The following is an 18,080-nucleotide window of genomic DNA, read 5'->3' on the forward strand; positions in this document are numbered from 1 at the left end:
GTCCTATTTCAATGCTGTTGCCGCTATCCATGTATTGGACTGCAGGTGGCCCAGGGGTCATTTGACATAGATAACCGATCTATAGGATAGGTCAGCAGTAGATGATCCGTCAGTCTGTCACCCATACCCATCACAGATCAGCTATTTTATCTTCTGGAAGCTTCTAGTGAATAAGGAGAGTCTGCAAATTGCTCTTATTTGATTTGTCTCTGCATATCAGTGGTTCCAGGATCCCGCTCATATTAAAGCAGGACGTCTGATCTGTGTGGGGTCCAGGGTGTCAGACACTAAAAAGATCACACACGGAGGACCTAACCTGTGGACAGGTGCATCAGTATAAAAAGACAGTTTGGGGCCAGGAGAACCCCTTTAAGAAAAATGCCATGCACATCCATGGTCTGGTCCAGGTAGATCAGAAGTTCTATATCCCTGTAAATGTGCTTAACCTCTGTTCTACCTGGACCAGACCATAGATGTGCATGGCATATTCCAGACGTGACCTATAATTAAATATTGTACAGCATTCCCATATGTACGCCACCTATGAAACAGACATGAGAATGGGTAAACAAGCCATAGTTTTATTGTATTGGCGCACATGGCTGACCGGCACATGTGATGCGTTAACACAGCTTTAGTGTCCTTATGTAAATTCCAATCATAAGATCAATAAAAAAACTAAATATACAATAAAATATTTAACAGGTCAAACCTTAAAATATACAAAATGGTTTCCAGTTTCCTTTTGCGGTCATGGAAGAGAAAAAAAAAAAAAAAAAAAAAAAAAAATCACTCCAACTGTGACAGTATAAAGAAAATGATGGATTGTAAAGCGCTTCAAGCCATACAGATGAGTAATGTGACGTATAAGAAGTCTTATAGGGCTGCCAGCCCTAATAGAACTAGTGCAGCATTACAGGTCCAGAGGGCAATGTAATTCCATACAAATGGGAGATAACCCAAATGTTCCTATTGCCATGTCCAGATTTCTAGGCACTCCACCCATCGCTATAACCTCCAAGAGACACACTATACTGAAAACTGTCCCCATTCTCTGCTACACATCCAGAAATCCTCCATTATAGTATAAGCACTTCCATGTACGTTCCTATGAATCTACTAAACCTTTACAGTAAGGGGTTAATGTGCTGGTAATAGCATCGGCCATTTTCTATATAAAACGATAAAGAACTTTTCTGGCAACACAAAATAGAAGACATTAAAAACCCCACTTTTTTATCCGAACATTACAACCTAGAGATGGCGAGAGACGTCTACCTATAGAAATCATCCTGCCTGACCGCAACGTATCCTCCAATGGACAACTGGAGCACAATATGCCCCACAGAGCGTTATAGTTGTGATTGGTTGTGCCCGATCCCTCCATGAATATATATATCCTCAGACTATGGGACTGAGGTTACAGTATTATTAGTACCCGCATCATATATTCTGACAGGTAAAGAAGGAAATGGGTGTCTTATATCTGCACCCAGAAATCATCTGTCACATGATGGATCACACAGTTAGGAGCTCTTTCCTATAAGTGTATCTAAGCTCCCTGTTCTGGTGTATCTACTGCTCCCTCCATGTGTACTATGAACTGCTGCGTCATACTAAGGACATACCGTAAAGCAATGTGATAACTGAGGAGGGGGATAAGGGGTCGCAGAGCTGAGATTTACTTGTGAAAGGGTTTATTTTCCCCTTAAATAACATTTCCCCTATTTATGACATAAGTGTATGATCGCCAGAGGTCGGACTGCGGATCCCAGCAATCACAAGAATACGGGTCCTTGCACACTACGACACTATATGACCTATAGGACAGATAGCATGCTGTACTCAGCCGCCTCCATCAATCCCTATAGCAGTGGGAGTCCCTGTCATTGGAGAGCTATCCCCTTCTATCTGGATAGGTGATAGATTGTGTTTATGGGAAAGGTCCTTTAAGATCTGATGATCAGTTCTGTAGAATAATACTGTGGTCTGGCATAGATTATAATGTAACAGAATACAAAGGAGATCTGGAAGACTACTGATATCCATGAAACACTACATCTAGTGTGAGGGCAGACCCAGTGTCCTGAGACGGGGAGTATACAATATTCCCCAATGTGTGAAGACTGCTTCAACATTACCAGTTTTTAGAATCCAAAAAATACACAATTTGTCTCAAAGGGGGTTTCTGGGTTTCTTAAATAGATGATCTATCCCTTAGGATAGTTTCGTGGGGGGCAGACATCCAAGATCACCGTGGATCAGCTGAAACAGATGCGGTACTCTATGAGAGTAATTCCGTTTCATAGGCCATGTGATGTCCACATAGCCTGATCACAGCTCAGTCCCATTCAAGTGAATGGTCTGAGCTCAGATGCCAAGCACAGCCACTGTACAAATTTCAGGTGGGCTTAGTAAGTACCAAGGAGGCTGCAGCTTCTTCAAACAGCAGATTAGGGGTTTGGGTGTTGGACCCCTGCCCATAGGTCATCAATAAATAAGTCATGGAAACCCCTTTTAAGTGTCAAAAAGTTAGTGTATGGTTCCCTTTACTTAAGCGCTTTTCCCATATCTGAAGATACAGATAACCAGATTGTTCATATTAGAGTTACTGAAGGACACTTCAAGGGGACATCTAGTCAAAATGATTTAATGTCAGAGCACGTGAGTCTGATCACAAACCACTACCGACTTCTAGAATAAAATGACTCTACAGACCCCCCGTGTTATTGGAAATGGGACAAAATACAACAATGACAAAGATGGTTGTAGGAGATTTCCAGTAACCAATCTTAGTATGTATACACCCTATAGAGCGCTGAATTCTGAATATCAGTAGTAAGCCAAGATCTGAGACTTGTCCAACATGGCCGTCTATGATATATCAGACCGGATTCTCACTGAACATAAAGTTCCTTTTGAAGTGAATGGTTTAGAGGTCTGTACAACAGTCCACAATCCTTCTAATGCCAGCAGCAATATACAGTATGAACCTTCACAAACCATAGTACCAAAACCTTTATAAATATATCACTAGTACTCATCATCATCATCATCGTCATCACTTGGTTATATATACTACAATTCTGAATGGCAAGACTTAGTGTTACACAACATCCCAGGTTTCCTCCCGGGAATAATCCATTGCACGTCCACCAATGCTGTAAATACTGACAAGTCCTGGTTACAAGCAGTCAATTGTGAATCAGAAGACCGCCCAAGCCGCATTGTCATGAGTGAGTAGATTCAATGAGGGTCTTCATTTTCCCTGTGGATTTCAGCATGTGAGGCCCGAACTACAAAGAAAGAGAAAAAGTAAAGAGTTATATATAATCTATAGAAGTTAAACAGATCCGGCACTCTCACTGCTTTCCAATACTGCATAGGGAACATTAGAGTGTCCACACCATGCCCCTGCCCAACAAAGTGGGTTGGAACGCATAGAACAAAAAACTTGTACACTTTTGCACAAAACCTAATTTGTACAAAAAAAAAAAAAAAAAAAAACAACGTTGTTAATGCGTGCAATATACATATACACACACACAATCCGGTCTGTCAGCAAATTGTATGGATGGAAAATGTCCTTTTATTGCAAAAAGCAGTACACCACGTATCCGTCCACACTGGGACCTTTCTCAAGTGCGGACCGATACGCGGTGTACTGCTTTTTTCAATAAAAGGACATTTTTCCATCCATACAAGTTGCTGACAGACCAGATTGTTTTTTTTCTATTGCAAACCCTTTTGTCTGGAGAGGGGTTTCTGTCGTGCAATTTGTGGGATAATCCCCAGATTTGCTGGTGCTGCTGCAATTATTTTTCTTTGAGATATATATATATATATATATATACACACACATATGTCGCTTGTACTGTATGCTAACAACTTCATAAAAGTTATGCAATCACAAATTTCCATCATCCAGATACCAGTAAATATTTGAATGATGGAGCAGCCATAACATAGTAAGGATGAGGGGTTAGGTGATGGGGGGTACATCCTCCTCACGTACCAGTGGAGCTTCTGTAACCTTTTTGTGTTCCACTGTAGGGAAGCTTTTTTTGTCGGATTCCCCATGACTGTCACTTCTATATCTGTAGGCAAACTTCTTTTTTAAAGCTTCTGCAATGAGAGTGGCGGGATCAGCCGGGTCACTGGGTTTAGGTTCATCAGTCCTGTAAGAAGATAAAATCACTGGTATTAACAATTGTAATGGAAGAAACCCTTGACCTGCTATATAACACACTCTCAGAATGGAAAACCACCTTAAAGGGCTTCTCCTATGAACATAACCATGTTTCCTTTGTAGACAAACATTTTTGCAAATAAAAATAATTTTAAAAATTTGCAGAGTTTTAAAGGATTTTCTTTATCTGTCTTGGTAGAGACTTTTTTTTATTTTTTGTAGATTGTGAGTCTCATATAGGGATCACAATGTATTTTTTTTTTCCTATCACTATGTCTTTGTGGAATGGGAGGAAATCCACACAAACAAAGGGAGAACATACAAACTCCTTGCAGATGATGTTCCTGGCGGGATTCGAACCCAGGACTCCAGCACTGAAAGGCTGCAGTGCTAACCACTGAGCCACCGTGTTGCCCCTGGTGGTGACATCTTATGTTTTCATCAGTTGCCAATAGATATGACCATGCAGGAACTTTCAATGGGCTGGGACTTGTCAGAAACTCCATTATGACTAGGTTATCTTCTCATGTATGTCGTGTCCCTGCCTGGCAACCCAGCAACAATAAGGACATCATGGCCGGGTTTCTGACAAGTCCCAGACCATAAAAAGTTCCTGCATTCATGGTCGTAGCCATCAGCAACAGATTAAGATGAAAGGATTGTCACCACTAAGAAGGTTAGAGGAAATCTTTAAAACTCTGCAAAATTTAGAATTACTTTTATTTGCAAAAAGTTTCACTTTTAATTGTCTACAAATGTAAGAATTGTAATGTTCATGGGGGAACTACTTTGGAGAAAGCGTCAAACATGTCTGTTTCAGCAGTGGATGTGGAAGTCGCTGCATCAGGATCCATTTTGTTATGTGGAGCTGCTTCCGGCTTGCAAGTGGTCCGAATGAGAGGAATAAGTCTATGGCAGGAGATTTTTGAATTCCTTTGAATGTAAAAGGATTGACATATTGATATCTATTCTGCTTTTGGGCAAGAGATCGGAGGGTCCCTGTGTATATAGAAGACAATGGACCAGGCCTGCAGAAATCGGTGGGTTTGGCTAATGTACTTCTAATGTCTATTTAAATATTAATGGAATACCTCAAGGAAATGCCACCAATGTGAGGAGTGGAGGAGTCCAAGAGCTGACACTTCCAATAATCACAAGTGGCTATGTAATCTTGAGGGTACCCAGTGAAGATACAACGCCAGTCTTACCCAAGTGCTTCATCTGGTGCAGCAACACTGCTCAAGCCTGTTGGGTCTCCACTAGTCACAGACTAATGGTATATTCTGAGGATACGTGTAAAGGCATAAAACATCTCTATGACATATGCTATAAAGGCTTTCATTCACAAGATACAGTCTGATAACTGAGAACACAGCCATGTAATCCAATTCACAGCAACACAGCACAGCACAGCACGACAATACCACACATTATATCTGTACAGAGAGGTGAGCACTCCATTCTATTCTATAACTAAACCATAAAATAGAGAATATTCATCTCCTTTCCTACATTCATGCCGCAGCTCAGGCCATGTTTAATGCCAGTAGACACAGCTGCTATACTAGTGTGCAATGAACGCTGCACAGGACAATATGGCGGCTTGTCACACACATTAAGCCGCAATCCTGTGCTTTGTCGGCATATATAGGAACTTGTAGACCAGCGAAGAAGCGCAGACAGGTCCGACGTCAGAGAGCAATGCAATGTTGTCAAACTCCTTTACTGAAATATATATTTATTGTTACCCTTCTTACTGATTATAAGATTGACATCTGGGCGTTACCATTCTTCTTGGCAAAGGGGTGTGTCCCTACAGTCTGGTACAGTTAGCTGTGATGGACACTTGCAGAATATATATGGACGCCCCCTTCCCTAGTAATACCCGATTGTCACCCAGAGTTATAATGAAGAATTGCTCATATCAGAAATATAGTTCTTTCCTAAAACGTGAGTCCAAAAGAGGGGATTATACACTAGGACATTTACAGCATTGCGTAGGTGCAGGAGTACGGCTATCACCATATCCTAGTGTAACACAACATGGGGGACACACAATTCACAGCACATAGTACCTGGGCATCCAGACGTGCACCACTGATTCAACAGCAAGAGAAAAATAGTCTAAACTGCTTAAAATGGAAAGAGTCAGTCACCGACAGTGTGGTAATACAGGACACTGCATCTGTATGCAGCAATCCAGAAATATAGGAATATCTGTAATACAATCTACAAGTGGAGCACATATCATTTGTGGCAGCCATGTGCCGTCATCCCGGGTACCCTACGGCTCCTGTGGACTATCAGATAGCAATAGACCTAAAGGGCCCTTTATACAGGCCGACCTGGTAGCAATAGGGAATAGCGAGTGCTCAGGAACGTTCACTACTGACCACTGCCCCCTAGGTTATCCCTGATGTATGGGGATGAACAGCTTGCATTTGTCAGCAGCACCCTGTCCCATATACACATGGCCTTTGCCTGTCCGGCAGACGATACATTTACAATATTTTTTATTTTTTCCATAAAACTTGTTCCCAGAACCAACATGATAACTGTGCTGTGTACAAGGGCCTTTAGTGTCCTGTCCAAGGATAGCAGCAACCAGATAAGAATCCATTTGCTGTATCCCAGGCCTAATGATCACGTAGCACTATCCACAGAAAAACTTCAAAGAGGATCCAGAAATGGATGAAAATCTATTGGAAACAGTCCACAGAAACCGTAAGGTAACGATTCGAAGTGATGACAGGCCTTCCGAAAACCAACCCGTACCAGGAGTAAAGGGGGCAAGTAAGTGATGATACAAATGCTAAGACATGTGACCACTGAAGAGCTTTTATCCAGCAACGGTGGTCACATTTACCAGGGCTGAGGCGTCGGGTAGGCCAAACCACCAATGACTCCTATTTTGTCCCAACCTTACTCCTGCTCCAGCTCAGACCCCTTCATAAATAGATTACAGCAATAGACACAGGAACGCTCCTAATTCATTACAAAACTGGTGGTTGAACTCCTATGAAGTTAAAGGGGCTCTATCATTGGGAAAAGTCATTTTTAACTAATCACATCCTTGCATAGGCTTTAGAAAGTCTATTCCACACCTACCTTTAGTATGTAAATTGCCTCAGTGGTTTCTAAATAAGTCCGTTTTTATTCATATGCTAATGATCTTCCAGCCAGCACAGGAAGTTCCCGGCAGCACTCGTCCCTGCTATTATCTCCTATGTGTGTGTGCAAACAGGAAGCTGAGTCATCAACAGCAGCAGCCAGTGCATATACTCTCATAGGAAACAATAGCAAAGAGGTGCACGATGTATCATGTACCAGTCTAATTAGCATAGGAATAAAAACGGACTTATTCAAAAACCACTGAGGCAATTTACATACTAAAGGTAAGTGTGGAATATCCTTTCTAAAGCCTATGCAAGGATGTGATTAGTTAAAACTGACTTTTCCCAATGATAGAGCCCCTTTAAACAAGTAACTAAACATGTAATTATACAATATTAGGTAATCATTACAAAGAATTATTCATTTTATTTTGAAGCTGGAGTTTTTTTTTCCCCAAAAAGATACCTAACAATATGGCTTCTAGAGACTGCTTTCAATAAATGTTCATGGATTTTAGCATCATATTAGACAGCAGGGCTTTTTGTGGATATTGTTGTAAGCAGCAGGATCCTACTAGAGCGGTGCCATGCAGGCATTACATAGAAGATACTAGTGGCCATTTTCTCAACTGTCCCATATAGGGCTCACAATCTATAGTCACTATCAGTATGTCTTTGGAGTGTGGGAGGAAACCCAAGCAAACACGGAAAAACAAACAAACTCCTTGCAAAAGTTGTCCTTGGCAGAATTCAAACCCAGGACTCCAGTGCTGTAAGGCTTCAGTGCTAACCATGCTGCCCATCATAGTATCAAATAAACAATATATTTTTGAAACTACCAATGTGAACATGACATTTATGACCCATTCCAGATCTAAAACCCAGAGAATCCCTCTGACATACATTCAGCAGTTAGACACAATATGTATGAATATAGAAATTTAACACAAGTTACCTTTTCACTGAGCGCAGCTTTACTCTATTCATGTCTTTAAGGACATCCAACATGTTTGGTATTTCAGACTTCTTTGGTGCACTTTCAAGCATTGTTGTTTCTGAACTGCTTTTCTTTCCTTTCCTCTCCTTAATGAGGTCAATGGCGGAGACACTCCGGTGAAAAGCAGGTGGCGGTGGAGGAGGAGGAGGAGGAGGTGGTGGTGCACATATAGGAGGAGCTCCAGGAACAGGTGCGGGACTGGACACTGTAACAACGCAAAAGGCTATTTTAGATGGGACATAGGAGTTATGCAAGTATAACAAGGTGTATTGGTGAAATCCATTGATTAGCATTTTTCTACATGGAGGTATCTATTCTGACATCAGAGCTGTAGAAATGTCTGACAACTTTCTTTTACAGATGTATTTGATATTTTCTATTCAGCCGTAATACCCATTTCAGAAAAGGGTGACTATAGGAAGTGCCGCCATGCTGTTTACAATGACATTTTTTACATTTCATGTGGAAAGGTTTATAAACTATAGCCATTTTCTGAAGAAATCTTTAACATGCCATAGCCTGGAGGCCCCAACCAAACTTATTCTCATTTCTTACCACAGAACCCCAAAGTTCAAGGTCTCCTCCTGCCCAAGGACTCTATGTTCATAGAAAACAAGATGGCAGCAGGCACGCAATTTACCCCCATAATCACATTCCTAGATAAGTCACCTTCTTCTGTACCAGCACTAAAAACAGTGGTCCAGATGTATTAGAGCAGGGGTCCTCAAACTACGGCCCGCGGGCTACATGCGGCCCGTCGAGGACATTTATCCGGCCCGACGCATGTGTCCCGCACGTAATCACCTGGATTGCTCACTAATGGGGAATCCAATTCCCCGATAGTGAGCGGATCGCTGCACAAGCAATTGAAAGCTTGTCAGTGTAAGCCGCGGTTGCACGGGGTGGGAGGCATAATGAGCATATAATACAGTGGGGTGGGGGGCGTAATGAGGAGCATATAATACAGTGGGGGGGTAATGAAGGACATATAATACAGTGGGGTTGGGGGGGGGGCGTAATGAGGAGTATACAGTATATTACAGTGGGGTGGGGGATCGTACTGAGGAGCATATAATACTATGGGGGGGGGGCGCTACTGTGGAGTATATAATCTTAATTTTTTTAAAGTATATTTCGGCCCTCCACTGGTTTGAGGGACAATGAACTGGCCCCCGTTTGAAAAGTTTGAGGACCCCTGTATTAGAGCTTGCACCCTCAGGTTACAGGTTCTAGCTCCGACCCCAGCCACACAACAAGAGTCAATTACTGTACCAGGAGGAATTTTTATTTTTTTTTAAATCTAAAAAGCAGTGGTTTTTTTGGTAACATTTTCTCAGATATTAATACAAATAAGAAAAAACACAAGGTAAGGCTCGGTTCACATCTGCATTTGGGCTATTCCGTTCCCCTCTCTGCATGAAAAATGCAGTGAGAAAAGTCCCACAAACAGCACTTTCCTCTCCAAATTTTTCAAGTGGAAAACACAGGGACCCCATTATAGCCGGTGGGGTCCACTGTATTCCTAAGGTAATCGCTTTTTTATGCAGATTAGATTTCCGTTCAGGGGGGGTCCCCAAGAAGACTCCCCGAACGAAACCCATACGCTGATGTGAACTGGGCCTAACAAAAAATAAAACCCCAATTGTCAGGGGGAAAAAAAATAGCCCTTAAAATCGCAGTATATGAAAAAAAAATTAACCAGAAATCAACCAGGGTAAAAAAACAGTACTGAACTGGTTAACCATTTCCGGACCGCCCATAGACTTTATACGTCCGGATAGTGGTTGCCTTGTTCTGACAGGACGTGCCAGTATGTCCTGCCAGAACACAGCAGCTGCATGAGATCGTGCAGCGGCTGATACCGGGAGCCGGCTGTAACGTCAGCCGGAACTCCCAGAGAGAAGGCAGGGAAGGTTTATTCCCTTCCCTGCCTTCTCGATCGCTGTGTATACAGCGCTCAATGTGCGCTATATACACAGCTATGGGCGCCGCCATGATGCGGCCGCCCTCTGACCTGGCGGTCACGTGATCCGTCGGGCTCAGTGTCTTACAAGAGCTGCTGGATCCTACAGGACCCAGATCAGCTCTGTATACTGTGTATACAACGTGCAGGAGGCTGTATTCCTCCTACAACTGAGGCTAAATGTACCAGCCTCAGTTATAGGAGAAATCAGCCTCTCTAACAAAGAAAAAAGTGATCAGATGTCCCCAAAGGTCTCTTATCACCCTATGGGGACACCATCTGAAAAAAAATATAAAAAAATAAAAAATTTTTAAATAATTAAAAAAAAAAGTTAAATAATACGCCAATACAATGCCGTTGTTAAAATGTTATAGCCCCAACACCACCATACAAAATAAAAATTCCCATAATGGAGAGGAAAAACTATTTTGTAAAGTTTTACAGTGACACTTTGTGTTATTAAACTAAAAAAAAAAAAAAAAAAAAAAAAAAGTGAAAACCAGACAGACAATTTCCCTCCTATTTTGTTTATATTTTCCTAGATATAAAAAAAATTAAAATACATTCAAAAATAAAAAAAACAACATAAAAATAAAGCCATATGTGTCCCCGAAAAAAGACGCAAAAATTAGTTGAATGAGAAGTCTGGGAAAAATGTTACAGCCCTCTAAACCGCACATACAACATAAACCTAAAATGTGTCTGGTCCTGGACCACAAATTGGCCCGGTACTGAAGTGGTTAAAGAAAAAAAGATTTCCTGTGGGGTAAAACAAAGCCAGGTTGGGATGGATTAGGGAATATCAGGCACTGCATAATATGCATTGCATAATACCGGCGCTTGGATTGCAGGCCACATAGCATAGCCTGCAATAGAAGTGCCACTTTTATGCCATGCATTGCACAATACTGGCGCTTCAATTGCAGGCTACGTAGCATAGGCTGCAGTAGGAGCGAAAGACCAACAGGCCGGGGACCCTGCGCAAGGCTCCCAGCTGCCATAGCAACGTGATGCCGGCCCTGGAGCTTGGTCCGGGTGCCGGCGCGGAGAAGGAACATAGTGGAGAAGGAACATCGCAGCGCCCACGCGCTGGCGGAGGACATGGCGACTCGGTCAGCTGTGACTGAGGCGCCGTTAGGGCTGCTGCCATGTTGACTACTGTCAACCCGGTCAATTGCCCTGCCCACACTTCGCCGGCAACGTATAGTGCAGCATTGCTGGCTCCATAGCCCGCCCACACCCTGCCATGCACCAATAGGAGGTGCGTGGAAAGACCTGGGCTGGCGTAATGCCAGCTCCTACAGCAGAGCCAGAGTGAACTTTTGAGGGTCGCGGTGGCGATTTGTGGTGAGTGACCCACATTTAGCATAGCCTATCCTTCCTTCCTGGGCAATATGTCGGTGTGTGAAATTTCAACAAAATCCATTCAGCCTTTTGGCTGTGATTGAGGAACAAACACACAAACCCACAAACTTTCACCTTTATAATATTAGTAGGATTATCAGCAAACTATATTCGGGCTATACAGAGCCTATGTTATAGCTGGATATATCAGACTTTGTATTTTCTCCCCGCAGGGATACAGAACACCCTTTTCAAAATTTTGCCACCCCTTTGACCAACTTCAAGTGATGCCTTTTAAAAGGCGTACCTGCTGCCACGTTCTGCTGCTCCTGGATGGTGACAATCTTGGCTATCTGTGCTCTTAAGCTGGCAAGTTCGCTTTCCAGTGCGCTGATCTTCTGCAGAGCTTCTTCATTGGCTACTGGCTTGACTTCTGGTTGTTCTTTCATGAGAACGGGCATAGATACTTGTCTCCGTAATGGTCTGTCAATGTGAGCCAAGTCATCGTCTAGTGACAGAGGGTGGTGCAAGTTATTCTGTGTCCTGCAAGACAGTTTGTGTTTAGTTAAAAAAAAAAAACCAAAGACAAATCTATATATATATATATATATATATAGTTAGGTCATATCATATCTCATGTTAATATCCAGAGGATCCAGTTGAGCAGGATGTTATCTCTAATGCTGAATGTAAAGTATACCTACAGTTTCAGAAAATATATGACATGCCATGGGAGATCTGACTGGTGAAGGTCTGTGTACGGAGACTACCCACCGATCGCTGAATCTAAGGGGAAGAAGTGCTGGAGCTGAGTGCTATATCCATTTGGTTGTGATTGGCTTTACTTGGCTCCAAGATGCAACCAGTTGGGTCTAGACACTCACATACTGTGTGGTCTAGGACTTGTGTCTCTGTGGAGAGCTGAGCAAAGACAAACAAGGCTTAAAGGGGTTGTCCCCTCACAAGGATCCTATCTATACTGTTAGTTTATGTGGATTTAAGACTTTTCCTAATACACTGCTTCAGCAAAACTGCTTTGTTTGGCCTCTATCTTAATTTATTCACTTCATTGTTTACACTCCTTTTCTATGGCCCTTAGGATTAACTGCTCATTTGTCAAGTGATGTAGCTGCCTGCTCTCATGGGGGAGGGGTTGGGAGCAGCTCTGAGCTGTTTGTGTCTTTTAAGTAGTGGAGCTTCTCAGAGAATGAGCTCTGGGATTTCTGAGCTCTTATCAGTCGGTTTAATTGAATTTGGCTGATAAGGGCTGAGACAGGGAGTCAGTTACCTCTGTATGTAATGCAAACTGACTCAAATCCAGCTCTGCTACATCAGCTTCACACTGTGGTAATTCATTTACAACCAATCCCGTGCAAGTGAAACCCCGCCCACCTATGTGCCGAGAGAAGCAGGAAGTGAAGAGAGCACGACAGCCTGCAGGTTAGTGAACAAGCGTCATGGGAATACTCCTTTAAGAGGTCCCATCATTCAGCTTGAGCGCTTTTGCCCCTATGTTTCTGAAAACTGAAATTCTGTGGTTTCAGATATGTTCCTAACGACATCACACACACTGAGCACCGCTATATGACGTTGCAGCTATGCACATATTAAAACAGTAGTCCAGTAGTAGTGCCAGTGATCTGTTCTTATGAATATATTCCCATCCAATGTTTCCATAGACGCTAGCCTAACCTCTGATGACATCTGCAAAATAGTTTCTGTTCGTAGTAGAATGTAGTATTGTTTTCATGGTGCAGATACCACTGCAGACTCCGACATATAATAAAGTCTCTTGGATTTCATTGCTGTTTCTATCATTTTGACAACAAGAATATCCCCTTTAATGTGAACTTTGGACCAAAATCTGCACTTAACCCTTTAGTGACCAGCCTGTTTTGGACCTTAATGACCAAGCCAAATTTTGGAAATTTGCCCTGTGTGGCAATGAATAATTCTGTAACAGTATAGCGCATCCAAGCGATTCTTATATTGTTTTTTTGTGACATGTTGTACTTTACTGAGAAGGTAAAATTAGACTGATATAACTTGTGTAAATTTATTAAAAAACCTCGCAAATGCCGAAAATTTTGACATTTTTTCAATGTTTTCCATTTTCAGCTGTAATATTCACATATGCACAATAATACAGGGCAATAAAGTTAGCCGTTATATACTTCCAAATGTTCCTTTTGTGTTTCAAGCATATTTGAAATAATTTTAGCATATTTGAGTAATTTAGACAATTTAGAAGTTTATCAAGTTTATAAGCAAATTTTGGAAATTTTGAGTTTGTGATTTTTTCCTGTACCAAGCGATGTTTGAAGACAGGAATAGGTGACATAATGACAGAACCTCCCATTAAATGACCCAATTTGTAAAACTAGACCCCTTCAGGTATCTTTGAGGGGTATACTGAGCATTTCGATCAAACAAATATTGTTTTGCAAGAATTATTACAAATGATGAACAAAAAAAAATGACATTTTCATTTTCTTCAAATATGTGTCATTTTAAAGCCAGTTGTTTTTGCACACAACACATCAAAAAGAAGAAACACACCCCAAAATATATCACCCCACTCCTCCCGTGTTAAAAAAAAAAAAGTACACTTTGTGGCCTTAGTCCTATGTACGTACATATAGTAGGGCCTAAGAGGTAGGGAGGGCCAAATGGATTGCAAAACACAAATTTTGCTTGCAGATATTTTAGGCCCTTTGCACATTTGAACAAGATTTGAGTTACCAAAGCAATTGAAAACCCCCATAAATGACACCATTTTATAAACTAGACCCCTTGAGGTATTCATTGAGGGGTATAGTGAGTACTTTGACCCCATAAGTTTTGAGAAAATTTGCATCAAACAAAAAAAACTTTTTTTTTTTTTTTTTTTTTTTACACAAAAGTGTCATTTTATAGTCAGTGTTTTTTGCACATAAAAATGAAGAAAAACACCCTAAAATAGATGACCCCATTTCTCCCGTGTTCAAAAATGTACACTTTGTGGTCAGAGACCTGCACTCCTAAAACTATTAAGGGGCCATCCCGAGGGGCAAAACATTATATGTGTGGGTGTAAACTGCTGCTTGGGCACAAAGCAGGGCTCAGAAAGGAAGGAGCATTGCGCTTTTTGGGTACAGATTTAGAGGGACCCTCTGGGCGCCATGAAGTTTTTGCAGAGCCCTGGAGGTGCCAGTAAACTGGAATTGCCCAAGAAGTGACCCCATTTTGTAATGGCAATTTTAGGGTCTCTGCAAATGTGACATGGTGTCCAAACATCAACAATCTAAATCTGCACTCCAAAAGCACATATCGCTCCTACACATCCACAGCCCTGCTGTGCACCCAAATGGTGGTGTATGCCCACATGTATGACACTGGTGTACTCCAGATAACAGACTTTTGGAGTACAGATTCAGATGTTTGGTATCTGGACGCCATGTCATGTTTGTAGAGCCGGTAAGGTACCAGAAAAGTGGATTCCCCAAAGGAGTGACCCCATTTTGAAAACTGCACCCCTCAAAGAATTTATTAGGGGGTGTAGTGAGTATTAATATCCCGGACGTGACTGCACAGCGGATGGCGAAGAGGGAATATATAAGCGGTGCGGAGGACATTGCAAACACCAAATTCCCTACTATGTCCCAGTAGCTCCTATGATTGGGGGAGTCACTCTGGGGGTCACTTTGGGGGTCACTTCTGGTGTCTGTTCCCTCATAAGCTCTAAATCTGGGGTGTCCCCTGATATACGCTCGCACAGGTTATATATTTCCCTTTCTGCCGCAGCCAGTTGTGTTCTAATAATTTGGCGATTTTGAGGGTTTTTGTCTTCACATTGGTAGATGCTATATTTTTTATTTTTCTGGTGACGTGGCCATATAAGGGCTTGTTGTTTGCGGGATGAGGTGTATTTTGTAATGACACCATATTTGGGTGCCTACAATCTATTGAATACATTTTATTAACTCTTTTTTGCTGGATTAAAAAAAATAAAATCAATTCTGGCATTTCATTTTACCTTTTAAATTTTGCACCATGCAGCGTACAGTATAAGTAATATGTGACCTTTATTCTGCGGGTCGGTACGGTTACGGCGATACCTCATTTATAGTATTTTTTTATGCAATACTAATTCTGCAGAACAAAAACACATTTGGGGACATAAATCAGTGATTTTTGCATCACCATCTTCTGAGAGGCGTAACATTATTTTTCGGTTGACAGTGTTGGTTGGGGGTTTATTTTTTGCGGGACAACCTGCGCTTTTTATTGGTACTGTTGTGGGGTGTATTTGACTTTTTGATCACTTTTTATAACATATTTTCTAAGGTGAGAAGGCGAAAAATCGCTACTTCCGGCGGGGTTTTTTTTCCATTTTTTTTTCCCCGACATTCACCGTATACATTAAATATTATTTCAGTTTTATTGACAGATTGTTACGGACGTGGCGATACCAGATATGTATTGTTTTTATTAATTTTTAGGTGTTTTTTTTTTTTACATAACTCATTTTCTATAGAAAAAAGGGGATTTGGGGGGCTTTATAACTTTATTCATTTTTTTTTCAAACACTATTTATTTTTCACTCTTTTTGTTTAACTTTTTTATGTGTCCCTTTTAGGACACTTGATTCAGCAATGATTTCACTGCTGAATCAATGTTACAGGCTGGAGACACAGGCTGCACGTCGGCACTGACTGGGAATCCTTCCCTGAATGCCTGACGTAATTTTACTAAAGGGCAGTCAGGAAGGACCTGTCAGTGCCGACGTAGTTTTACTATGGGCCAGTCGTAAAGGGGTTATAGAGGACCTTTCACTACCTCCAACAAGTCCAGCTCTTCACCTCAACTAATAGGCACCGCTCTACTGATTCCAGCTTAGTTGGAATTTTTTTTCTCTGGCCCCCACCATTCCCAAGCAATCAGTCTTTTTATGCTATTTAGACTCTGAACTATCAGGAGGGCGGTATCAGGCAGGAGCAGGTAATGGCTGTGACTCTGACACTGACGGCCTCTTAGTGGAGCTCTAAATCAAATCCCACCCCATGTATGAGACCTTGATGGCACTTGGCAGCACTGTAAGTGACCATCTACTTCACCCCAAATGTGAGAAGGAGCGCTATCGCAAGACTTTCCTTCCAAACGCGACCAGGCTGTATAATCTACATCAGACCAAGCGAAGATCACTCCACACAGAGAACTAATGATTATGATGTCTTCCTTCTTTCTTCTGTTCCTTAGCTGCTATGGACTCCTATTATATCTTCTCTTCTCAGCATATGGGTGTCTACTTCCGTAATATATTACTGTGTATTATCCTATATCTGTATTACTATGCTGCAGTAACATACTGTAATTTCCCCACTGTGGAACTATTAAAGGATTATCTTATCTTATCCCCTGCCTGTCACCGTCCATGAGCTTAAATAGCACAGCAGGTACCAAAACTAACTCACTCATTGCTCAGGAATCATGGGCGCTAAAGCGAAAATTCCAACAGTGCTGGAATCAATGGAGCGGCAGCAATGACTTGGTGGAGGTGGTGAAAGGTCCTCTTTTAAGCATAGCTCAATAATTTATCAGACTGCTTTCCTCCCTTCACTAAGTTTCATCACTAATAGAACCTGTATCCAAAGAGGAGATAGACTCACACACACATTTAATTTCACTTAAAGAGGACCTTTCATCAGATTGGGCACATGCAGTTCTATATACTGCTGGAAAGCTGACAGTGCGCTGAATTCAGCGCACTGTCGGCTTTCCCAATCTGTGCCGCGGGTAAAGCGCTATCGGTCCCGGTACCGTAGCGCTTTACAGTCAGAAGGGCATTTCTGACAATTAGCAAGGGACGCCCTTCTGCCCAGCAGGGCCTATATCGCTGTGCGAGCGGGGAGGACTCCCCCTCCCTCTCTTGATAATACTCGTCTATGGACGAGCTGTGTGAGCAGACGGAGGAGGCGTTCCTCCCCCCTCACACAGTACAGCGCTATAGGCGCTGCTGGGAAGAAGGGCGTCCCTGGCTAACTGTCAGAAACGCCCTTCTGACTGTAAAGCGCTACGGTAGCGGGACCGATAGCGCTTTACCCGGGGCACAGATCGGGAAAGCTGATAGTGCGCTGAATTCAGCACACTGTCAACTTTCCAGCAGTATATAAAACTGCCTGTGCCCGATCTGATGTAAGGTCCTCTTTAACTTAGAAGTCTAAGGAAAGGGGAGGAGGTTTGTCCTAAAGGAAAGAAGAGATGTTACGGTCTATTAAGTAATGTGTTGCCTGCTAATCATAGCAAAGCAAGCAGTATTCCCCTCTCCATAAACGTCAATGTTAGGTGTAACCTAATCTGTTTGCAAGGCCAACAGTGAGTTTCGTCCCTGGATATGGATTTTATAGCAGTGATAACAGGCATAGTGAAGGAAATAGGGAAGAATGCATTTTAATACAACATACAGTATCACAAAGCTTCTCGTCTTGTAGTATT

The 18,080-nt window shown here is 42.1% G+C and overlaps 1 protein-coding gene across 3 annotated transcripts in view; it reads right to left on the reverse strand.

Moving 5' to 3' along the window:
- Window positions 1-565: 565 nt before the first annotated feature.
- Window positions 566-18,080, reverse strand: part of MTFR1 (mitochondrial fission regulator 1) — a 38,389-nt gene continuing 20,874 nt past the window's right edge. The window contains exons 6-10 of one of the 3 annotated variants that reach the window (XM_075270456.1): window positions 11,914-12,149; window positions 8,258-8,504; window positions 6,265-6,318; window positions 4,016-4,178; window positions 566-3,296 (exon numbers count right to left, since the gene is read on the reverse strand). In XM_075270456.1, the coding sequence (XP_075126557.1) occupies window positions 3,231-3,296; window positions 4,016-4,178; window positions 6,265-6,318; window positions 8,258-8,504; window positions 11,914-12,149 (766 nt within the window). In that variant the 3' untranslated portion in view covers window positions 566-3,230. Of the gene's footprint in view, window positions 3,297-4,015; window positions 4,179-6,264; window positions 6,322-8,257; window positions 8,505-11,913; window positions 12,150-18,080 lie in introns of all 3 variants that reach the window. The other 2 variants (XM_075270455.1, XM_075270458.1) reach the window with 2 other exon arrangements.

Source organism: Leptodactylus fuscus, chromosome 4 (genome assembly GCF_031893055.1).
Source record: "Leptodactylus fuscus isolate aLepFus1 chromosome 4, aLepFus1.hap2, whole genome shotgun sequence".
In the NCBI taxonomy this organism is placed as follows: Eukaryota; Metazoa; Chordata; class Amphibia; order Anura; family Leptodactylidae; genus Leptodactylus; species Leptodactylus fuscus.